At 47.6% G+C, this 24,744-nt stretch overlaps 1 protein-coding gene across 3 annotated transcripts in view; it reads left to right on the forward strand.

Moving 5' to 3' along the window:
- Nucleotides 1-24,744, forward strand: part of ACOT7 (acyl-CoA thioesterase 7) — a 106,441-nt gene that overhangs the window by 76,213 nt on the left and 5,484 nt on the right. For all 3 annotated transcript variants that reach the window (XM_044996539.1, XM_044996540.1, XM_044996541.1), the window contains one exon: nucleotides 9,386-9,570. In XM_044996539.1, the coding sequence (XP_044852474.1) occupies nucleotides 9,386-9,570 (185 nt within the window). The remainder of the gene's footprint in view (nucleotides 1-9,385; nucleotides 9,571-24,744) is intronic.

Here is a 24,744-nt window from a genome sequence, read left to right on the forward strand (position 1 = left end):
GGACTGTTCCGCGGCAGTTCAGCAAGTCCTACTAGAGAGCAGAAAGCCTTCCACTCGCTCCACCTATCTGGCGAAATGGAAGCGATTCGTGCTCTGGTGTGACCAGCGAGGCCTTAATCCCTTCGTAGTCCCTGTCCCTACCATCCTGGACTACCTCTGGTACCTTAAGGAGCAAGGTCTTGCGGTCTCCTCCTTGAGAGTTCACCTGGCAGCAGTGTCCGCCTTTCGTCCATCCGTGGAAGGTCGGTCCATCTTCTCTAACCAGATGGTTTCCCGCTTCCTTAAAGGCCTGGACCGCTTGTATCCGCCGGTGCGGCATCCTGCCCCGACCTGGGATTTGAACCTCGTGCTGACCAAGCTGATGGGTCCTCCTTTCGAGCCCTTAGCCACGTGTTCCCTGCTCTACCTCTCCTGGAAGACAGCCTTCCTCGTCGCCATTACATCAGCGAGGCGAGTCTCTGAGCTCCGCGCTCTGATGGTTAGTCCGCCATACACCGTCTTCCATGGGGACAAGGTGCAGCTTCGACCACATCCGGCCTTCCTCCCAAAGGTGGTGTCAGCCTTCCACCTCAACCAGGAGATCTTCCTCCCGGTGTTCTTCCCGAAGCCGCACGCCTCGCCTCGAGAGCAACAGCTGCACACCCTCGATGTCCGCAGGGCGCTCGCTTTCTACATCGAGCGGACTAAGCCCTTCCGGCGCTCGCCCCAGCTGTTCATAGCGGTTGCTGACCGCATGAAAGGCGAGCCGATATCCTCTCAACGGATTTCCTCCTGGGTCACAGCGTGTATCCGGACCTGCTACGAGCTTGCTCGTGTGCCACCATGCCGCCTCACCGCTCACTCCACGAGAGCGCATGCCTCGTCGGCCGCCTTCCTGGCCCATGTCCCCATCCAGGACATCTGTCGAGCGGCCACCTGGTCTTCGGTCCACACCTTCGCCTCCCACTACGCGTTGGTGCAACAGTCTCAAGACGACGCAGCCTTCGGCTCCGCGGTATTACACTCCGCCACGTCTCACTCCGACCCCACCGCCTAGGTAAGGCTTGGGAATCACCTGACTGGAATGCATAGTAGCAATCACTCGAAGAAAAGACGGTTACTCACCGTAGTAACTGTTGTTCTTCGAGATGTGTTGCTCCTATCCATTCCAGACCCGCCCTCCTTCCCCACTGTCGGAGTAGCCGGCAAGAAGGAACTGAGGAGCGGACGGGCCGGCTGGGGCATATATTCAGCGCCATAGCGGCGCCACTCCAGGGGGCGCCCAGCCGGCCCGCCGGAGTTGCTAGGGTAAAAAAGTTCCGAGATGCCGTGCACGCGCGGCGCGCACACCTGACTGGAATGGATAGGAGCAACACATCTCGAAGAACAACAGTTACTACGGTGAGTAACCATCTTTTCTGTTTCGTAGCCAACTCCTGGGACAGAATTCCTTGAAGCATATCTAGTCTAAATAGTGAGCTGTTAGAGGTCTGTAATGTACAACATCAGGCCAGGGTCAGGGCTAGTTAATGTTTTTTACTCTCTTTTTGCTGCTTCATCCCTTTGGCATACTGTCGCTCCATGGAAAATCTAGCTGGAGTTCCCAAAGGGGACATCCCCATCTGGTTAGAGAGACCTTCAGAACTATAGCAATTGCCTTCTCTTCACATGTTGCTGCCCAGTGCTTAAAATGGAGAACATCAGTGGCCGTGCAATGGCGCCAGGTCAATAAAAGCAGTTGGCTGAATTCAAACCTGCTGTAAGAGGCACTGCAGTACCATTCATGTTAATAGATTTGCTCCCACTTACACCGGGATTGAATTTGTCTTAGTATATCTTTGTTGGGCACTGTGGAAGTCTCCAAGAGCTACAGAGAACCTGGAAAACCTGTCTTCTGACCTTCTGTATCATAGACGTGATGTTGGTATTTAGGGAAACCGTCTAGAGGATTTGATAGGAACAGTACATCTCTTGAAACCCTGGTTTCATATGGTATGGCAGGTAGTGGCAGTGGCCTGAACTGCCTCTTTATAGTTTCTCCATGCCTGGAAGTTGGGTCACTTCTCTGAGATGAGGACTTTGCCACCACAGTCCAGCTCTCTCTGACGTACAGTCTGGATTTCTGCAATATGCTGTACGTGGGGCTACCTGTCAGGACCACTTTGCGAACTTTGGCTACTACAGAACATATCCACTTGCTCGCTCAGTGCTGAGCTGTATGGAACACTTCATGTAGACAGTGCTGGCTTCCAGGAAATGAGCCTGACATTTAACTTTTTTTCATGAAACTAACATGGCATGTGCCTGTCCCTGTACTGATTGCTCTGTTGGAATGATCCATCCCTTTCCCTTACCTTCTGTCTGAGTTTTGGTTTTTGAGATAAGCTCTTTGGAGAGCTGTCTCTCTCTTCTGTCTAAGCTGCACCTATTGAGTGTGGGCACTACTGTAATAACAGTAATTAATCACTCACAGCGTTGACTTTGGTCTATAAAGCATACAGGGTTTGGGCTCTGTTGTTGAAGAGCTCAGCTTTCTCTTTGTGCTGTTGTGACTAGAGGCTCATGGCATTCTCATTGGAAGGACCCTGACTGTTGTTCCCTGTTGGTCGGAGAGGGCTTGGCCTTGACCTGCAGGTCATGATGCGTGGCCCATCTCTTTATCCAGACTTTGCCTGTGCAGGAGTGGCTGGTGAGAGGAGCCAGGGTTGAGTTTTTGACATCGGTAGTTTGTTGATCTAACACTCAAGGGAAGAGTCTTGACACCTCTAACTGCAGGCAGTTGTGGGCTCCTTAGCTCCAAGATGTCATCTCTGTCACTGCACCATGCAATGTCTAAGTACCAGGTTCCATCTACTAGCAAATTATGGCAGCTCGGAGCACAGAGTTTGTGGAACTGAAGCAGCTAAAATCTATGGCTAGAATGTGCACCCAGTCCCCTGGCTCCCAGGGTGTGACAACTATAACCACCTATGCTTACTAACTCTAAGGTTAGGGCTGGATAATAGGTCATAGCTCTGTTCTCTGTTGGGTCTACTGGAGCTATGCTGATTGATGCCAGCTGAGTTTTCGACCCTATGTGAAAATCTCTTAGAGATTCCTCTAACATGTCTGATCCTCTGATTGGGTGGACTGAGTGAACCCAACCCAGTCTTGAAATAAATGTGCCCAATCAGTGCAGTGTTTTTGGGGGTGCAGTAGGAGACACAAGGCAGCAACAACTATTGACATTTCAGAAGCACATTGGATCAGATTAAATGATTTCCCCATGCTGACAGTGAGCATCCTTCCCTTCAAGAAACCTGTTCCTTGTCTAGTCTGTATCATGTGTGCCAGCAAGTATCTCTGTTTCAGTCCAGGAGCAAAAGAGGTTTGCAGTGAGAACGTTACAAGAGATTCCAGCTATTGTCATATATAACAGGGACAGCCCCAAAGGAAATCACACCTCTTTCTGCAAATTATTTACCTACTATTGTTACACTTAACAGCTAGGATTCCTATAGATGGGATTAAAGAAAAAAAATTTCTCTTCAGTTTACTCTGCATTTGGCAGCACTTTGAGGAGCCAGTTTCACTGTCTCCCCTGGTCAGTAGTTTCCCTTTACCTGTATGAGTCTCATCGTCCATCAATAGAGGAGAGAGAAACATCTCTTAAAAACTAGGAAATCTATTGTAAAAGCACAGGCTAGGCAGGCAGATTCAGGTTGGTGAGGTACCAGAAACTGCTTAGTATTGGGGGTAGCTGGGTTTGTCTGTATCCACAAAAACAGCAAGGAGTCTGGTGGCACCTTAAAAACTAACAGATTTATTTGGGCATAAATTTTTGTGGGTAAAAAGCTCACTTCTTCAGATGCATGGAGTGAAAGTGCTTGTAACTTATTTAAATATAAATCCTACATTTCACACTGATGCTCCTTCAACCTGGCTGCAGGTGACAAATGCCAAGAGCCACTGGAGTTTGCTCTGGAGACTTGAGGAAGGAAGTCGTGAAGTGCTGGCTGATATTGTGAGCCTGGGCTTGATTTTTAACTGTAAATAAACTATTTTAATATTTTAGTCTTGTATTGTCCGGCGGAGCATTCCCCTTCTGTTACCCATAGCCACCTCCAATGGTGTGCTCCCTCTCCTGTCCTCCGTAGCAGACCCCACTTTTCCAGATACCTGGATTCGTGCAGGATCCAGGCAGTTCTGGCTGGGCCTTATCTGGAATGCCCATTAGTCTGGGCGCTCAGGGAGAGACAGCTTAATTTATTATCCTATATTCTTCACAAGTTGAAAAGCTTTGGTCAAACGGCTCGCACATCTGAGTCACTCACTCATGCAATATTTAGGGCAGCCTGGCACAGGCAGGGGATTTGCTGAAGGAGGAGCAAAGTGTGCAGAGTAATAAAAAATAATGAAATAAATAAAATGAAGGCAGAGAAGCTTTCCAGTAAGAGCAATAAAATCCCAGATTATTAACATCACAGAGGAGTCTTAAAAAATCCTGTTCAGAAGGGGTCTCTACCTCCTACAGTGCCTGCTTTGTTTCTTCCCTGTTTTTTTCCTTAGTAGGCCCATTTGCAGGAGCATATGATTTTTCAGTGCTTTGAGAGGTTCAGCTCCTGCTTATTCCCCACCTGAGGTCACAGTCCTGTGTTTGACTTGTCAGCTGTGAAAATGATTCCAGTGTCACAAATGGAGAATGTTGGCTAACGGTTCACAACGGAGCATTTGGGAGAGGCTGGGTTCCCAAGAAGGCTTGTCTGCATTCGGTGGGACTGTGAATTATCCATTGTTTGGACTCCTTGTTCCAGTCTCAGTAGTAATGCTGCTTGCAGTGCTGCAAAGGAATCCTAAAGCAGTGAAAAAACCAGATGGGTGGGAAGGTTAAAGCAGGACACACAGGTTAGATTTAGCTGGAGAACCAAAAATGAAGGGTTTGTTTGCACAGCTACCTTTGGAGACTGTCTTGTGGAGAGACCTTAGAACTGGATACTACTGAGCCTAGAGTCCTGGTGGCTATTGGTGTGTAAAGAGATCGAGCAAACTAAAAGGGGGAGAGATGCTGCCGGGTTCATACTCTCCATTCTTCACCTCTTTATCCAACTGTCTGTCTGTCTAGGATGGAGCTTGCATTGCTTGGTTGATTAACGGTGCTGCTGTTCTGTATGTGTGAGCATGAGAGAGACTGTCTCCCTGAGTGAGAGTAAGGAAAAAGAGATGGCTAGTTTCTGCCCCTTCTTCCTGAGACCTGTTTGTGCTAGAATGACACTTAACCGGCGGGGATTCACTAGAGGTGACAGCTTTCACAGCTGAGTTTAAAATTACATTAACTTCGAGAGGCAGCTCTGCCACTGACAGAGTTTACACTGTAATGATTTTTCAAGTAATGACTACATTGACAAGCTTCACATGAGACCAACTTGGGTCCAGTTCTTTCAGTGCAAGATTCAACATGTTTTTCCACTGTAGTCTGCTTTTAATTAGGACTTCATTGAAAATTATGAAGTTTTTTCCCTGTGGCTCAAGCAGAGTTTTTTCATTTGAAATATAAAAGATCCCCTCATGCACATAATATGCATGTTGCACAAAGATTGACTGTACCAGCTAGAGACACAAGCTACACTCTTTTCTTTGCACTTATACCTGGTGATATGCCATCAATATTTTTCCAATTGTGTCATTTGGAAGAGAAGCAGCCTTCACAGTTTCAGCTGCTGCTCCTTTTCCAGGTGTGACTTGGTGCAGCTGCTACTGCTGACAGCATAATTCTGTTCCATTTGGGGTCTATAGCCACCTCATCAATGAGCCTCCAGGAGCTCATCAAGCAACATGATTGCCCTCTGTTACGGGTGGTTTGCTTTCTCTTACAATTCTCCCCCTGGGGAAGTTATGTGTGGTGGAGTGTTTTGTACTGGTAGGGCTCTGACCTGGTAAATATGTCGTGCACATGTTGTTCTGTGCTCATGCTGAAGGACAGTTGAAGTGTGCCTTGCACTTGGAGTGGAAGATGGTGAGGTCTGTGATATGTTTCCTTCAGGAAGTAAGGACTTAATTCCATGGCTTTGTAGGTTTCCTTTGTTCAAATCCGAAGTGAGATCATATTCATTCTTGAATGCCTTTGAAATAGTTTACTATCTTCTATAGTAACTATTTTGGAGGAGTTCCAGATTTCCATCAAAATAACATACTTATGGTGCTTTATTGTGTAGTCTGGTGCGTGGTTTCAAGGTGTTAACATGCATGATCTCCTACAACTATTTGCAGTCTTGGTTAAGGAATACAGGCAGTCTTGAAATGTTTGGCAGTTGATTATTTGTATTAGATGTTGATGTTAATCCAGCAGCTCCAGACACATGTAACTTTACCATATCCCTTATTCACAGAGAAAAATCTTTCCTATAGGCCCAAGGTCATTTAAGCAGCAAATATTACAATAAATCTACTCATGGGATTGTATCTCCCCGTGAAGGTTTGGTTAGCCGTCGTCAGGACTTGTTTGGTGTCAAACATTTTGGTGTGATTGGCCCTTTGAAAAAGCAAAGTTCCCCCTATATATCTGTGATTTGTCTGTTGGGGGATTTCTGTAACATCCTACCAAGAATGCAGTGAGTATACATCCCTAAATGAGACCATTGTTAGTGACATGTATTGAAAGCGAAATATCCTTTCGGCATGTCAGTGTGTATGATTCTTCATGCTGGCGGTGAATTAACTCAGTGACAGCAGTGGAGAGTTCACCATTCTAGGCTCAATAAGCATTTCATGAACACCTAAATGAGTTGGCAATCCCCAAAGCACCTTAGCAGGGTAGAAATGAGGTGGCAATTTGTGCCTCCCCTTTCATGGCACAACGCACAGGGAACGGGCCATACGTGCCCAAAACATTGTCCCTGTTCCCTGGTGTTACTGTGGTGCTGTAAGCTCTGCAGTGCGGTTCCATTGGGCTTTATACCTGGCAATCGTTTGATTTAGGCAAGATGACGTCTCTCCCTTTAGGTAAGGGGCACGTGGCTGAAGACTCTGGGGCCCATCCTTGTGGTGTTTCCCCTTTCTGATTAGGTTTACCCTGAAGGCACTCTGTCCTTCTCCAAACCTCAGAACCCAAGGAAGAGGGAACAGTGCCATGTACCACAGTGCAGCCATTCTTTCCCCATGGGATGTGTCAGTTGTCTTGATCCCCCATGTGAAGCACAACGCATGTTCAGTTTGGACTTTGGCTTCCTCTGAGGCATCAGCTACTGGCTGTGGCCGGTGGTGGGATCCTGGATATTATGGACCATGGCCTGCTCTAATATGGCAGGTCCTACCTTCATTTGGTCTCAAGATGTGCACAGAAATGTTATAGTAACAGGATGTAATGGAGTCCAGGAAAACAAAGAAGCTAAGACAGGAGCCCCATAGTCCAGAAAGAGATTCTAATACAACTGACCTGCAGTATGTTTATCATGCAGCCAAATTAGCACCGAGAGCTATTTCAGTTGTATTACTGCAGTCTGGTATGTATTCTGCTGCTCTGGAACAGTTCTGAGAAAATGTGATTATCTCCATTGTGGAGTTTGACCGTATTTGCTTTCCATTATAAGTGAAATATATTGGAATCCATTTCTACTTATGAAGTAGGTTTCAAATGATAGATAATGGCAAAGATTAGCATGGGGAGCCTGCTGTTTTTCTTTTAAATATCAAAACTCATTAGGTGAATTTATCTGTAGATGATTTTCTACACATCTCCTATCTTAACTATTTGTCTCCTAAATTGCTAGTCATGCTCTGCATTGGTTCTTCTACTTAAGGTGGGTGCAGAGAAGGTATTTTTGTACTGAAATAAAAGTGGAATCACACTTCAAAAAAAAAAGTTGAATTATTAAAATGTGAAGTGCATTTGCATTTGGCCAAGCCAACACGAATGAGTAGTAGGCTCAGTGGGAGACTGAACAGAGGGACTCACTGCAGCACTCCATGTTCAGATTCTGTGGTGAACTGGAACTTTTCTGAAAGACCTGTCAGCTGCGACCCTTTAGTACTGACTCATGTGTTAGTAGATCTCCCGAGTCTGCCACAGACTCTGCCTGTTCCGTTTTGCTCTACATTAGGGAAGTTCCTGAAGATACACTTTAATGTGGGAAGTGTGTGTTCTGAACAGAACGCTTTCTCGGGGCGATGGGGTAGAAGGACTTTAGGCCTCTCCATGGGGCTGTGCCCCCGAAAGCTGCCATATTGTGCATGCTCCATTGCTTGAGAAAGTCAGTCATGGCCTAAAGTGTGTAGGGGAGTCCATCCATAGTCCTGGTATACAAACCCTGTATCTCCTCTTTGAGCGCTGTATTCAGCGCAGTGTGGGTGGTCTAATGGATTGAGCTCAGGACTGGGAACCAGGAACACCTGAGTTCTAGGCCTGAACTCTGGGGAGCTGGACTTCACCTCGTGTCTCTGTGCCTAGCATTAATAGTTACATTTCAGGTCAGCACGTTAGGGGCAGATTTAAACAAACGTCATTATGTAGCTAATGTTTGTTCTGCTCTGGTGTCAGTGTGGGGACACCTCCAGCCATACTCCATACCTCCTGTGCCTTGATCCAGTCTGATCTCACAGGCTTCGTGGGGTCTGTTCCGAGCAGTGCGCTGCCTGGCTGGGTGCTCCAGGAAGGTGTGTTGGGGATTGGGTTGGTGCTACTCTTCCCCGAGCCGTCGCCCCAGCATGGTGATGGGAAGCAATGCTGTATTACAGAGAAGATACAAAACCAAGTCCTGATCTCTTGTGGTCCTTTGTGGCTCTTATGGCACTTCTAGTAAGAATAGTGGACTTGCCCTGATATGACCAAATTCCAAATATCTTGCTTCCCTAAATCCCCCCTGAGCTTCCCATTGTAAATTATATTCCTCGTTTCCTGTCCTAAACTGGTATTGCGTTGCTCTTGTGTGAGCAGCAGCCATGTTCTGCCTGAGAGATGGATGCATTTCAGTGGTGGGAGAAATCTCCATCTCTTAGCTCACATGGGTGCTCGGTGTGCAGTGAGAGCCTGTTGTGAAAGGTGTTCGTACTGCTGACTCCTTATAAAGGATACGGTACTCTAGATTGACTGGCATTTGTTTGCAGGCATTCCAGATAGAGACTGGGTTTGCCTGGCTAGATGAGCATCAGTTACTCCTCTCAGCTGGCTAGTGCCGTCATGGAGTGTGGAAATTCCCACAACGAGAGAGAGGGAAACAAAAATAACATCCACGCTTGGAAAGAAACGTTCCAAGACTTGTCGTTGCTTTTTTGTTAGGTAACAAAAAATCAATCTAGCCTTTCAGTTGTGCCTAACCCAGCCTGTTAGCCCATTTAGCAGTGTAGTGCTTTAACAGTCTCAGTAATGGATGGCTACTGTTTCCTGCTGCCACTGTAGGAGCCACTGATTAACCAAGCCATCTGTGTTTTGCAGGTTGTGTCATTACTATTTCTGGACGCATGACCTTCACGAGCAATAAATCCATGGAGATCGAGGTCTTTGTTGATGCTGATCCTTTTGTTGATGAGCCTAAAGAAAGATATCGCGCTGTCAGTGCATTCTTTACCTATGTATCCCTGAGCAAGGAGGGGAAGCCCGTACCTGTTCCACAGCTGGTGGTAAGAATTCTTCATTTAAAAGCTCAACCTTTGTGCTGCGTAATGTGAAGCTCTGGGTTGTGGAGCAGCACAGGAATAATTACTCATTGTAAGGTCTCGCTCCCTTCAACAGAATGAACTACCAAGTGCTTTCTGGTCACCCCCATTGCCCTGAAAAGGGTGATTTGGGCTCTTCCTGTGCTGAAGCTAGAATCCCTGGAATGAGCCAATTTTCAAGGGAGTCATGGTGCTAGAGAGGATGGGGCCTGCCTGGCCATTAGGCTTCATGTTTCCTGTATATTTCTTGTTCTTAGCTATTCTGGTCAGACTTGTATTTGTGCTGGACTGAGCAGGTCTGGTCAAAAGCCCACAGGCCCTTTCTGGCATCTCATCTTAAGCCTGTAATTTTACCACAGAATAACGCAGGAGATCAGCGATAGAATCTGACCACATTTGGAGCCATTTACTCAGCTTTGGCTGACTGGCCTGCGTAGCCGCAGTGATTGCTAGGAAACCAAGGAGCACACTAGAAAAATGTCCCAGCAGGCTGCCTCACTATCACAGTTTGGATGCCTGGGGAGGCAAAAGGCAACTGTCCTGCCTTGAGACCTATGCCAAGAGGAGCCACGCCAAGGTTGTGCAGTTCTCCAACGCTGAGTCTGCAGTGTGTTTTGATCCACCTTTAAGGGGATCTCACTCACAACCAAATCGAGGTAGTCACCCACTCCCACCCCGCACAGATGGGCAGCTTCTGGAGCCCCCAGGCAGCAAGGTAAGAAAGGGGCTATTCACAGACTCCTCTCCCAACAGCAGGGGTGGGCAAACTACAGCCCGCTGGTCTCATCCAGCCCATCAGACATTTTAATCCTGCCCTCGAGCTCCCACTGGTGAGCGGGCTCTGGGGCTTTCCCCACTCCATGCATGCTGTGGCTCCGCAGGGCTCACAGTAGCAGCGGCACATCCTTCTCCGGCTCCTATGCGTAGGGGCAGCCAGGGGGCTCCACATGCTGCCGCTGCCCCTGCCCCAAGCATCGCCCCTGCAGCTTCCATTGGCCAGGAACCGCAGCCAATGGGAGCTGCAGGGGTGGCACCCGCCAACGGGGCAGCACACAGCTGCCTGGCTGTGCCTCCGCATAGGAGCCGGAGGGGAAACATGCTGCTGCTTCCAGGAGCTGCTTGAGGTAAGCGCCGCCCGGAGCCTGCACCCCTGACCTCCTCCTGCGCTCCGAAACCCTCGGTCCCAGCCTGGAGCACCCTCCTGCACCCCCAACCCCTCATCCCCACCCCCGAGTCCACACCCCCAGCCAGAGCCCTCGCCCCTTCGCACACCCCAACCCCAATTCCGTGAGCATTCATGGCCTGCCATACAATTTCCAGACCCAGATGTGGCCCGAGGGCCAAACAGTTTGCCCACCCCAGTCCTACGCCCTAAATGTTACCACTGCCTTAGGTATATGAATGCGAGTTACTTGCTGGCATGTGAACTTGCCGAACTCTGGCTGCTGTCGTCTGCTTGCTGTCCCGTGTTGCATTTCTGCCCTGCTGTGACAGTTTCATTTAGCCTGGATCACTGTCCACGTCTGTCCGATCTGTTAATGCAGTTACACCATTGTATTCTACTGTTATTTAAAACAGCCATAGCTACCCAGGCAGAGAGTGCTGCCCTTACAGGGCAAGTGAGCAATTGTCCGCAGTGCTCTGAGTGATTCAGCTGGTCCAGAGGGGGAGAATCGGGAGTGAGCCAGTAGCATCACTGCTGCTTTTCTTTGGGGAGCAGTAACTGAGTGAGTTCAGGACATCACTGGCCATATCACTTCCACATGTTGCACTTCTTATCCTGCATTCTTCCATTCCCATGTTCTCTCCTGGTTGTCACTGACTGCTTTATAAATACTAGAGTGGGCAAATCCCCCCTCGGAGTCACGGGACAGCAAAGGCAGTTTGGGGAAACCTCACCTGTACCTTAATTCCTGCATCTGTGCTCCTGCATCTCATTGATAGATACCAGATCATCTCTGGTACAAACACGCAGGTACAATGATGATATGGCTCCTAACCCTAATTCTGGGGAGCAAGGCCCAAAATACCTTTGCAACATGTTTGATTTTTCCTGTTGTGATCTGGATGACTCCAGAGGTGCGAGAGCTCCTTGGCCCGATCGCTGCCGCAGCACAAAGGGATTTAAAGTGTCTATAGCTGTTCCTTTCACTTGAAATGCTGTGGGGAGGTTTGTCTTTAGTAAACACTTAACTAATACAAAGCCTTTAAACAGCACTACCATACATGTCTCTTCTAAAAACAAATGTTCAGCTCGTTGCTTCAAGGTTACAAGCTTCTCATTTCTTGTTCATTAAATACCAAATATCTTAGACTTCAGCTTTCTATGTGCTGTCTTTAGGGTTTTGTTGTCCAACAAGACCTCTTTCCTTCAATTATTCAGCAGAAAAATATAAGCATAAATAAGAGTTTCCTAAGCAAGCATCTGTCTTGCCAACCTTCAAAATTAATAGATTTAAATATAAATTTGTTTCACATTTTGCGAATCTGAATTCGGCTTCATTCACTTTCCTTCCTTGTTAATTGTAAAAACTTATGTAGGGATTTGAATGTCTGAATGAAGCGAGGAATCTGTCCCCCTGGAACCTCCTGAGCTGTAGCTCATCCATGTCTGTATGTTGATGCTGATGCACCCCCTTCCCCCATTCGCTACTGTCAATTCTGCTTCAGCCTTCCTGTCTATTTTTAGCTCTCCTGATCCACGGTTCTTTGCTGACACATAATGCAGCACTGCTGACTTGGAGTTATTTCTTGATTTAATATTTTATTCCGTGTAGATCTCCTCCTGTACTCTAGCATTTTGTTGGCTAATTATAACTTAGCTGGCAGAGTAGTGTTTATATATTTTACACACCTGTATTGCCTGTTGTATACACTTTTAATGTGCTGCTTGGAAGAAGCTTTACTTCCTGATAGCTACTGCTCTCTAATGCTTTCTTTGAGTGGAAGCTGTATATTGGCAGGTTTGAGGGTCTCAGTTTTTCACTGTTATCACATACATTTGTAAGGGGCCCTGTATGGTATTTCTGGGCTGGTTTCTGTAGGGTCCGTATAGTCTTTGTTTATCTGAAAGACAAAAAAACGGAAGCAGTGAAACGCATGTCTCACCTGGTAACTTACTATACAGCAGCTTGTAGCAGGGGACCTACAGGGGTGGTTGGACATTGAATGAAACTCGCCTGGTGTCCTGGGACACACAACATCACTTTCACCTTGCCTGGATTCATTCAGAGCCAGCCTCGCTCATTGAGGTTCGGGCCTCGGGCAGGCACCACAAAACGAGCCATGTGCAGAGTCTGCATTTCCTGAAAAGGACCCGGCGCACTGGCTGTCAGCCGCAGCCGGGTTTGTGACACTGCACCTCATAATACGCAATACGCTGCCAGATCTGGCCTCCTGCGCGTTCCCTGCCATGAGGGTTCTGTCAGACTGCATGGAGCTGGTTTTGGCACCACAACCCCCAGTCCCAATCCAGGGGGGATTTTGGAGGTGGGGGTGTGTGACTGGAGTATGCTGTAATCTTGGGCTGGTTTCGATCAGCCCTGCTCCCGCTGGAACTGGGTACAGCAAGGAATCTTGTAGGAGTTGGGCCCAGGTTTACTAGAACCAGTATGAATCATATAGTGCTTGTATGCTTTTGGACAGAGTGTCTGGTGCCTGCAGGGATTTCAGTTCCCACAAGGTGTGTCTCTGTAGTGCGTCAGTTACCTCACTGCATGTACTTACCGATAAACTTTATTGGGCTTGAAGGGAAATCCTCCAGCAGCAAATGAAAGGAGGTTCCCAAGTGAGGACGTGCTGTAGTTCTGCACTAGCAATCCTCCGAGGTCAGCGGAGCTCTCAGCATCTCATCCATCCTAATTTCTTGCAGGTGTCAGAATATCACGATGGAAATATAAATGCTGTAATAAACGTTTGAAAAGCTGCAGGCTAGTGATGGCAAATGAACTTTATTATAAAATTAAGTGAAATGATCTGAGGGGCTGATCATATCTTACCCTTAAATCTAGAGCGAATCTCTTTTCTAAATGGAATTTCACCAGCATGTGATCGGCCAGGCATTTCCTTGTCTGTGCCATGCAGAGTGCCCTCTAGGGGAAAAAGAACAGGAGTACTTGTGGCACCTTAAAGACTAACACATTTATTTTAGCACGAGCATTCGTGAGCTACAGCTCTCTTCTTCGGATGCATAGAATGGAAAGACAGAGTCACTGCTATTACAGGGGAGCCACCTGTGCCAATTCCTGGGTGCTATGGCTTTTCTAAAGTCAGAGCTAGAAAGTCTGAACAACAAAAACTAATAGACACACTCCCTTTCTGCACAAAAAGAGCACGGAGCCCAGTGGCACCTTAACGACTAAGATTTATTTGGGCATAAGCTTTCGTGGGTAAAAAATGTCACTTCTTCAGTTGCATCTGAAGAAGTGAGGGTTTTTTACCCACGAAAGCTTATGCCCAAATAAATCTTAGTCTTTAAGGTGCCACTGGGCTCCGTGTTCTTTTTGTGGATACAGACTAACACGGCTACCCCCCGATACTTGACTCCATTTCTGTGGGGCATGAAGTGTTTATAGTCTGGCCAGCTGTACAGCGTTCAGTTCAGTGATCCTCTCCATCAGAAAGAAAAGGCAATTCATGAAGAATTTATTTCCCAGTCCCTAAACCTAGAGGCTTTATATAATTCCAGACACTCACATTCAAGTATCTGGTAGCGAGACATCCTGCAGTCATGCATTTGCCTCTTGAAGATGCAATACTGCAGATTTAACTTGCCCAGGTTTAGAGAGGGTAGAGGACTGTATGGCTTAAAGAATGAACTGTAAGATTTTCAGCACTGACTGCAGTGGTGTTACACTGGTGAAAAGTAGTGTATGAGAGGGGAGAATTGGGTAAATTTTATCTTAACGGGCTGCAAAAATCCTATCTGGTTTGCTTGCAGAGAGTTGCACTCATGCTTTTGCTTCAGACCTTTGCATTATTCTGGTTACTGTCTTTAGCTGAAATTAAACTCCATGAGATCTTCTTCAAATTGCTGAATAATTGAAGGAATGCAAATGTTACTAGAATGAAATGTGCTACTTTTTGTGAACTTGTTCCTTTGAATATTAGAGGAACTTAGTAGAATTTTGACATCACAAAGCTCATGATTTGCTCTGTGCTACCTTGAGCATTATCCTAATGCCTGGATCAACACCCACAGAAAATGATTCCCATGCTGTTTTTGATGTTGTCTAACTGATCTCCTACTTTAAGTTCTTTTTGCATATTTAATACTTTTAAAAGAAGTGCTGTTTTACAAAATATGTGAACTTCCTAGTCCTGTTGAGATCTTATTTTCCATCTCTAACCTCAGATTTAACTACTCTTAATGGCCAATTAATTAGATTTCAGAGTTCTAATAGTCTGCCCTTCCCCCACCCAGCAGGAAAAGCATAGCTGGCTGTTGTGGTAGATATTGGGGGAGACAGCACCGTACTCATCCTGCCTGCCTGAGCTCAGGATTGCAGAATGTTGAGTAGACAGGGGCATATGAAGCAGGATCACCCCTCAAAACCATCAACTTGTACAGATAGTCTTTACCTCTTTACATAGCAAAGCCTTTAATGCGCAATCATATGCAATGGTGACCTTCATCTATATTGACATTGTCAGCCACAATGGGTCTCCTAAAATTATGCTGATTAGCAGTTGCACAAAGGTGGCGTTCCTGCTGGACATGAAAGGATGCGGTTCTGTGAGGTACTGTATCAGCCAGTTCTTTCTAGGCAGAACTGAGAGGGGGTTTCTCCAATTGAGATGTAAAAATAAAAGATTTCTGTCACTGTGCTTGTATATTAAAATCATGTTCAGGGGCTGTGTGAAACTGTCCAAATCCAGCATTACGGTGAGCTGTAAGCGGCTTGATTAGAACATGCCCATAGTGGTGTACGTCAGGAGTGAAGTATCAGAGGGGTAACCGTGTTAGTCTGGATCTGTAAAAAGCGACAGAGTCCTGTGGCACCTTACAGACTAACAGACGTTTTGGAGCATGAGCTTTCGTGGGTGAATACCCACTTCGTCAGACGCATGTCAGGAGTGAGTAACTCCAGTGAAGTCAGGGAGTTGCCCCAAGGTGAGAGGAGAATCCGGGAATGATCTCATGGTGCCCTGTGATACAGACGCACACCAGAGCTGAGTAAAAGGGGGTTTCTGCCCTGAGCTGGAGTTTTGGCTGCTTGTTCTTCCAGGCAGCTAGTACCTTTGTAGAATCATTGGCTGTAGCCCTTTTCTGCCAATGACGTGAACAGACGTTGTTCAAAACACATCAAGAATGTGACTTGTGTAGGAATTGCATCCATATAAAATCCACCAGCTAGGGCGCATAAAGCTTCTGTTAGATTGTCGAGGCACAGCCAGCTCTAAAGAGCCTGTCCTGTTACGTTGTAAAGGGACCATTTCAAGTTGTGTTTGTGTTTTCATGGGTCCATCACCGTGGTGTCGGATGTGGCTGTCCTTCTCACACAGACATTTTCAGTGTTTTCCCACAGGGAAAATACTTTTATACCAACTGGGGAGATTTTAGGCACCAACTATCTTCACTTGGATGAATTTGTTTGTCAAGTTAGTTTCTTTGCATCCTGTTCACCTGTGCCATGATACAGTAGAGGGCTTCCCTCAAACTGCTGAAACAGGCTTTTTAAAATGTAGCTGATTTAGGAACATTGAGCTTTCTAAAAGAGCATTTTAGGAAATATATCCTCCTCCCTTCCCCATTTCGCTCCGCCCAGTCATCTCAGGTGTATAGCAAACGGTCATTATCAAGCACTTATATAGCACTTTACAACCATTATCTGATTTGATCAGAAGACCAACACTGTGCAGCCGGTCTGTATTACTAGCCCCACTCCCTGGATGGCAGAGTGCCTCAGTGTCTGTCACAGAGAGCCAGGATTAGAATTTTGGGGATCCCTGACTCCCCATCCTGGCACAGACCCCTAAGCAGACATTCCCTATCCTTGGTGAGGAGCTGGAATTACCCCCTCTGCAGAGGGCCTGCACATGACCCATGCTCTCCTTAAACCCTGTTTCAAGGGCTCATGTGGGATTTAAGCAATGCTTTGTGGGGGGGGTTCACTCTGTGCCCATATTTGGTCTCTTTCTACCCATGGAAAGAAATATGAACCACACAGACTCAAGACTAACCACCTGGGATTGTTTGGGTTGTTCAATGTGCAGCATATCCCTCCTCCAAATCCCCAGAGGAGATGTTTAGCTGGACTGTGCTTAGCCACTGGGATTGTTGATAGCAGGACCACCTTGGAGCAAAAAGACCTTTTAAGGAAACATGCAAAGCATGTTACTTGAAAAATAAAAGTCTTCTGGAGAAGATTTACGCTCTTCCTGCAGGCTCTTTGGGTGTGATTAAGAGCAGTGAGTGCTGTAAATGAGCATTGCATAGAACTACCGGCATATTCATCCAGCAGTAGCAGAGCTCAGAGCAGGGCTCATTTAGCAAAACCCCAGAAGAGGAGCAGAAGGTCTGTTGGGTTTTAATGTTCAGATTAGGAGCCTGTTTTGTGAAATATAAATTGCAACTTCATTATTGTGGGAGTTTATATTTCAGCCGCGTATTCTCTCCATTGGCTGCTCACATGGGTCTGCTTTTCTTAAAAAGAGTTGCTGAGAAGGCATGAGATTAGTTACCACTCATAGGAGCATCTTTATTTTAAGAATTGGGTTGATGGTGAGATCAGCCTCTTTCTCTGCTTTGGAAGTCTCCAATACGAACAATTTAATTCAGCCTTTAGAAAGTGATGGGAACGGGATGGGGATGATGCACACTGGGATATTTGTGCAGTAATGTCGTTAGCAGTGAGTTCCAGCATCTTCCATGAGATGTTGCCTCATTAGGCGGTGCAGCCATGTCAGCTGGTGCAAAGCCATGTCAATTCTGGTGCCTTAACAGGCAGCGATGTGGCATCTACTGTCCAGTGCTGCTCTGCTGTACCTCAGAGGTGCACGAGTGGGCATTTTACCGCATGCTAAACAAAAGCTCTTGGGCAGTTTCTGCCCAGAGTTTTTCACATAGATCCTGGCTAGGAACGGTGGCTTCCACCAGCTAATCATCACTAACATGCTTATGTCCCCCGAACGCTGATATCACGATGCGTCTCACATGCCTCGTGATAATACATATTTGCAGCCATAGGGCTAAATTCTGCCCTGCCTCTTGCCTGGCATAGCGGGTTTGCACAGGGTGCAAGTCATTGCAGAGCTTGGCCAGTACCTCGCGTGCCCTGCTCAATTAAATATTTGAAATAATCTGGACACAAGTTTTAATTGCACTCATTATCATCCAGAAACGCCTTATGTTTCCCATTATAAACTCAAGTGAGGTTTCTCTGCATGACTTCACTAATTAAAGAGGTCTGTAACTGTCAGGCTTACAGGAAATTGTTCTGCCCACCCCTGGAAGCCCAGACAGCCATTAATTCTAAAACAGACAGGCTATTGACTCTAATTGTGATCTTCATTACTGATTTCATATGCCAAGTGATCAGAGTGTGTTCTCGGATCGCGCACAGGAAAGGCAAATGCCAAAGCGCTTTGTTTGCGAGTTTCCTATTGGAAAATGAGAACAATATTTTCCACTGTAGATTAGTCCTACACCCACACGCAGTGGGGCCAGGCTGCACACCATCCGGGAGATGAGAATTCTGGACCAAACTTAGCTGCTCACACTAAGCAGGCTGCCTTCCAGCCTGGGGCAGAGCTGGGAGCATTTAACGGTGCATTCAAGGGACCTTTGTAGGAGGCAGCACCAACCAACACTAGAACCTCCAGCCCTGCTTGTCTGGAAGTCTGGGCTGGCAGCGTAGTTAAGTGGATAGGTCAGGGTCCGGGCCTGGACCCTGGTTCTGATCCCATTCCTGGCACTAGGTCCTGTGACTGGGGGCAGTTCTGGGCAGCTCTGTTCTTTACCCATCCCTCACTTTGACAAACTGGAAATTAGAGACAGATTTTTAAGTGAGGGTAAATCCGCCATTGGAACAGATGTAATTACCTAGGGAGGTAGTAAATTCAGCCATCTGGAGTCTAAGTCAAGATGGTCTGCTCTTTAAAGGATGCTGTGACTTGTCCATCAATAGTTGGGCTTGATACAGCAATCACTGGGTGAAACTCTGGCCTGTGTTATGCAGGAGGTCAGACTAGCTTGTCGTAATGGTCCCTTCTGGCCTTAAAGTCTGTGAAATTGTAGATTTCCATGTATTGCTTTGAGATCCACCTCGCTCCCATCCTTTTCCCTGGTATATTTCCTGGTAGCCAGCTCAGATGGTCTGTGATGAAGAGCCCTGGGGATGAGCTGTGCTCTCTGCGGCATGGGATGGTTAGCCAGATGCACTCAGACTTGTCCAGAGACTCCTTCGCTTGCTTTCTCTGCAGCTGTACTTGGCATTCTACAAATGCATGTCTCTTCTAAAAAGAAAGTGTTTTATAGAGAGGAGGGGAGTGGCCTCCCGGAGCCAGCTGGAGCGTGGGTGGCTGCGAGGTGGCACTTCATCTCCCATTATTTTGTCAGTGCAGCAAGAGAAAAGCAGCAAAGTGGTGGCTTCTGAGTGTCACTTGAATAACGTAAAATATCCCCAGGTGCTAATAGGATGTGCTGCAGGCCAAGCTTCCTGCTCCCCCCAGGGCAGATTCTGGCCCCCATCTCGCTGGAGGGCAACAAGGTGAAACATGCGGCTCTGGCCAGGGCAGGGCCGCTGTCTTTCCTCTATTGGGTCCAAGGTAACGAATCGGCCTGCTGCCTTTGAAGACCTTGGTCTCGCCTGCACTAGGAATTTTCAGGCCCTTAGCTCCCACTGGATATAGCTGTAGGCCAAGCTACCACCATGTCAGGCCTTTTCCTCCTCAAGTTGGAGGAGTGTGGACTCAGCCTTACTCTGGCTGCGTGTCCTTCTGCCCCCCTCGATACCACCGGGGCATCAGGGACACTCTAGCCAGAGCACGTTACTAATTGAGAGCCAGCCCAGACTTGGCCTTCCATGATGCCTGTCGAGGTGCGTACGCCAGCTCTGGAACAGCAGCCTGCTGGAGTGCAGTATAGCTGGCCCCGTGTGCCAGACACTTCGGAAGCGCTGCGGAAACTCCTGTCACGGGAGGATGCTGAATCCAGAGGGGAGCCAGGTTTTTTGGCTCCCCAGTAATGAGCATCTGCTCTGGAAAGGAATGTTCTCACTTACTTTGTAATTGCTTGTATAAAACAGCTGGCTTTTACATCCGTATTATTCTGTCCAGTGGAAAGACCTGAAAAACCTTGTGTACTGCAGAGAATGTGATCCATCTAGTGCTGGAGTGGACAGGGCTGAGACTGTGGCATAGCGGTAGCATGGCATGTTACCGGGCAAGGGAACCAGAGTTTCACTCCAGGTCAGATGTTTGCTGCTAGCCAGCAGTCGGTGTAGGAAGCATGTCTCTTGCTCTGTGGCAATCCTCCTGTCCTTGCCCTGAAGTGCTTACAGTTTAACTAGAGCTACTGGCAACCCAAGGCCAGAATTTCCATTTTAGCTGATGAGGTGATTCTGGTGCTTGCACCAAATCTCCACTGAGTCTCTCTTAAAACCTCTACAGTTCACCTTAGATCTGATACGGGACTTGCCCTGCTATGCAAGATGAAACGTGCCCAAAGAGAGAGAAACAAAACGGTGGTTGGAGTTGGTGTTAACTTTTGAATGAAATGAGACAAAAAGTTAGCACCTCCAGGTGTTCCATCAAGCATGATTTAGTTTCCATACTAGGTCATTAGGGGCTGTGTGGGCAGGTGATGTTACAGCAGCAAAATATGTGGGTGAAGATACTTTTAACAGCAAAAGAATGACAAGTCCCCTTGTGCTGTAGCAGATAGCAGTGTTCTGAGTCACTCTAGGGTCATTGGTTGGGGACTCTGACATTCCACATTGATCTCAGCCCCATACGTTTCAGCTGCAGAGTAGCCATGTCAGATGCAGCTCCTGGACCTAACTGGCAGATACACAGATGTATCTCTTCCGGGCAGTAATTTAATAATTAATCTGTATTGTTCCCATGTAGTTCAGGATTATACATTTTTAATTGATTCTCCCAGGCACCATGTGCTGCATTGCCTTTAATTTTTGCCATGTGCTAGTTGAGGGAATTTGGGGGTTGGTAACAGATGCCCACCATTACTATTACTAGTTGAACTTTAATTGAGAATCACAGGACCTTGAAGGCTTATAAATCGCCTATGAGAGGTAACAGTGTCTTTGATGTTAAAATCCCAGAGTCACGCAGGTGGGACCATACACAGTATTCTCCTGAGTCTTCGTTGTTCCTTTGTGCATCTGAGTGCTTTTCTGTTCCCACCTTATAGTCTTAAATAAAACATGACCTGGCTGTTGAAGTAACTGCTGATATAGCATGCTTGAGTTTCTCCAAGGCATTTGGCCTAGTCCCACATGATACTTTGATTAAAAAATTTGAATTATATGCAATAAACACATTAGATGGATTAAAAATTGTCTCACGGACGATCCCAAAATGTAGCTGATAATTGAGGAGTATCAATAAGCAGGGTTGTGTCTAGGAGGAGGACAGTTTACTGTTAATGAATCGAATCACCTGGTTAAATGGCACAATCCAATAATATGTACTTTAATACAGGCAAATGCAAGGTACGTGCATCGAGGAACAAAGAATGCCGATTAGATACAGGATGGAAGGCTGCCTCAGAAAGCAGTGATTCAGAAAAGCACTTGGGTGTCATTGCAGATAATCCTCTCACCGTGAGCTTTCAGTACAGTGTTGTGGCGAAAAGGGCTAACGGGCTCCGTGGGTGTATTAAAAAGGGGAACATCCAATAGAGGTAGGGAAGTGGTCTTGCCTCCACACACAGCATTGGTAAGATTGCTGCTTGGATATTGTGTCCGGTTCTGGGGACCACACTTCGGGAAGGATGTGGAGATACTGGAGAGAGTTCAGTGGAGGACCACAAAAATGATCCGGGGCTGGAAGGCTTAAGGAGTTAAATGTATTCAGCGTACTGAAGAGAAGGTTGAGAGGTACTTGATCGCGGTGCATAGGTGCTGCTGCCGCATGGAAAAGAGATCTGATAGTGAGAAGCTTTTTCAACCTTGCTGACAAAGGCACAACAAGATTCAATTCAACTTTGAAATAAGATGCAGCTTGCTAGCAGTGAGGGTGATTAAACATTGGAGCAGTTACTGGGGAGGCAGTGGGCTCACCAGCTCATGGAGTCTTTATGACAAGATTAGATCTCTTTCCGAAAGTTGTGTCTGGAGAGGTTCCCAGTCTGGGGACAGTGGACATGGGTGTGGGCTGGATGTTTGTGGTGGTCCCATCTGGCCTTGGTGTGTCAAGCTTCAGCGCTTCAGCATGTCACCTGCAGGGGTCAGGAAGGAATTCCTTTCTCCCCCCTCTCAAAACACACATTTGCAATCTGGGTAGCTGTTTTTTCCACCTTTCTCCGAAACATCAGAGATCGTCCACAGCTAGAGACAGGATGCCAGCTGGGGGAGGCCAATTGTCTGGGCTAGTCCAGAGAATCCTATTTCTAGCTGCCTGGCTGGTGTCTTGCTCACATGTTCAGTGTCCAGCTGACTGCCAGCTTTGGGGTCAGGAAGGAATTTCCCCCCAGGTTAGATTGGCAGAGACCCTTGGGGGTTTTCACCTTCCTCTGCAGGGAGAGGCCCGGGTCACAGGCTGGGATCCTTGAGGCATATCTCACCTGATTTGAGCCCTTGCTGTTCCTGAGGCCTCAGTCTCTCTTGTTCTCAGCTTGGGGCACACAACAGTTACTCTCCTGCTGACTAAATTGTGTTAGTTTAACAAATGTCACTGGGCTCCACATTGGGGTGACATGTTATGGCCTGTGAAAGGCAGGAGGTCAGACTAGATGATCTTGTGGTGCCTTCTAACCTTAAGCTCTGTGAAACTAGTGCACTATTTTCCCCTTGAAGATGGAGTTTCTTTTCCTGTTCAGTGAAGTCAGTCGCCTCCACCCCCTCCAGTTCCCTCTTGAACTGATGATTCATGGTTAGACTTTTGCCCGTGGCAATTCCTTCCATTATTCAGGTACCAGCGGTAGGAAGAAATGTTTCCAGGGTTGCTCGGAGGCTAGTCCCCTCAACTTCAGCTTGGGGGAGAGGTCGCTTGTTCAGCATTAACTCAGACTCTCTGCCGGCTCTGCAGAAGCCTCCTGGTGAGCAGCATGCCGATGCGCGTAGGTCCATGCAGGCTGTGCTCACTGCCTCCTGGCCCTGGGGCAGCCCAGCTGTTCTGGGGTAACAGCCACTTGACTTTGTGAAGGTGTTCAGTCCTTGCGGGCTCTGCTGGCTCCCGTCAATCATCGCACGGTGACTTAAGAGCAACACAAGGTCTCTCCAGTGAGATTCTGCAGCGTCTCCCAGCTGGGAGCCGGCCTTTCTGTTTCCCCGGCCTGTCCCCTGATAGGCTGCCGATGGCAGCAGGGGAAGAAGGCAGTTCTCTCAGGGTGCTGCCTCGATCGCATTGTCAGGCCCTGTCATCCTCCCAGGTTGGGGCGAGGTGAGGGAAGTAATGGTAAGTGGCCATCAGAGGCACAATGGCTGTTTTAGCAGCATAGACACAGGGATATGTACATCAGTTGCTAGACGGATGAGGCTGGTGGCAAAGGACTGAAATCAGGACTTAATTTGGATCCCACTGGGGGAGAGGTGGAGCTGCTGTGTAATGAGCTAAAAATACTGCTTCTTCACCTGGTCAATGGGATATTTACTGTATGATTGTCCTGGACTAAACCCCTGGGGGGTTGGGAACCGAACAGGAAGGAAAGACACTGACTCGAGATAAGACCCCTCTCAGCAGATACTAGGGGGTAGTTTGAGTCAAGGCTTTGACTCTGCCCCTTGTGAGCAAACGGGTTTGAGGCAACAGGTCCCACCCTGGGAAACTAAGGGCGTCTCTGCACTAGAAGCGCCTGTCGTGCAGAGAACAGAATGATGCTGTCAGCAGCATAACAAAACCACCTCCCCAACCGAGGCGTATTCACACCCCAAGCGACGTAAGTTAGACTGACATAACTGTTGTGTAGACACGCCCTGAGACAGAGGAGAGCCAAGGTGAACCCAGATTGCAGAGTTTGGGGTGTCTGGAAAGTTAGACCTGCCTAGAGTTTCCACTAAGGAATGGCAAGGCCCTGCACTTCCTGCTGGTCACAAGCTCCAGGCGGGAAGAACTGCAGGTATGGAGTCCGGTTGGATCTGCTGGCTATCCATGGTGTGTACCCCAGGCGCATGCAGCCCGCGGCCTGGTCTGAAAGTGGGAGAATCACGTCATTCCACCCCAGGAGAGGTGAAGGCACAAGGCCGGAGCTCTGAGTGGACAGAGCTCCAGCTAGCCCTGTAATGGCGACCCCCATGTTTGGCTGCCCTGCAGCCTTTCCCACACTGCCAGCCCGAGTGCTCAGGGATCAGGGATGTATCCAGTTTCCTCCTCTGAATAGACGTGGGTGACTCTAATTGTTCTCAAGCCGCTGTAGGAGTGGTTCTCGCTGCAAGTGCAGCAGTGTTCACTTCCCAGAGCACTTCAGCCAAATTAGTCATGTTTGTTTACTTGTTTGTCATTTACAGCCAGGAAAGCCAATAATGGAGAGCAGAGCCCACGCAGAAAATAAGCTTCTCTTTCCTCTTTCCCGGGGCCGCTGTCCTGTCAATTAGTTACTGTTACTACCTGGATGGCTAGTTACTACCTGGATGGCTAGATGGACAGCGCTGTCCTGTCAATTAGTTGCTGCTGCTGCTGTAGCCTAAGGGCTGCAACATTAGCATAAGAGGAATGCATTGCTAACTACTTCTGAAGCACTCAGGAGGGGGAGGGGTTACTACCTGGATGGCTGTTACTACCTGGATGGCTAGGAAAAGCTTCCCATTGTTTACAATATCAGAGGTGTAGCCGTGTTAGTCTGGTTCTGTAGAAGCAGCAAAGAATCCTGTGGCACCTTATAGACTAACAGACGTTTTGCAGCATGAGCTTTCGTGGGTGAATACCCACTTCTTCAGATGCAAGTGGTGGAAATTTCCTGGGGCAGGTATATATAAGCAAGCAAGAAGCAAGCTAGAGATAACGAGGTTAGATCAATCA

The sequence above is a fragment of the Mauremys mutica genome, chromosome 21 (assembly GCF_020497125.1).
Source record: "Mauremys mutica isolate MM-2020 ecotype Southern chromosome 21, ASM2049712v1, whole genome shotgun sequence".
Classification (NCBI taxonomy): Eukaryota; Metazoa; Chordata; order Testudines; family Geoemydidae; genus Mauremys; species Mauremys mutica.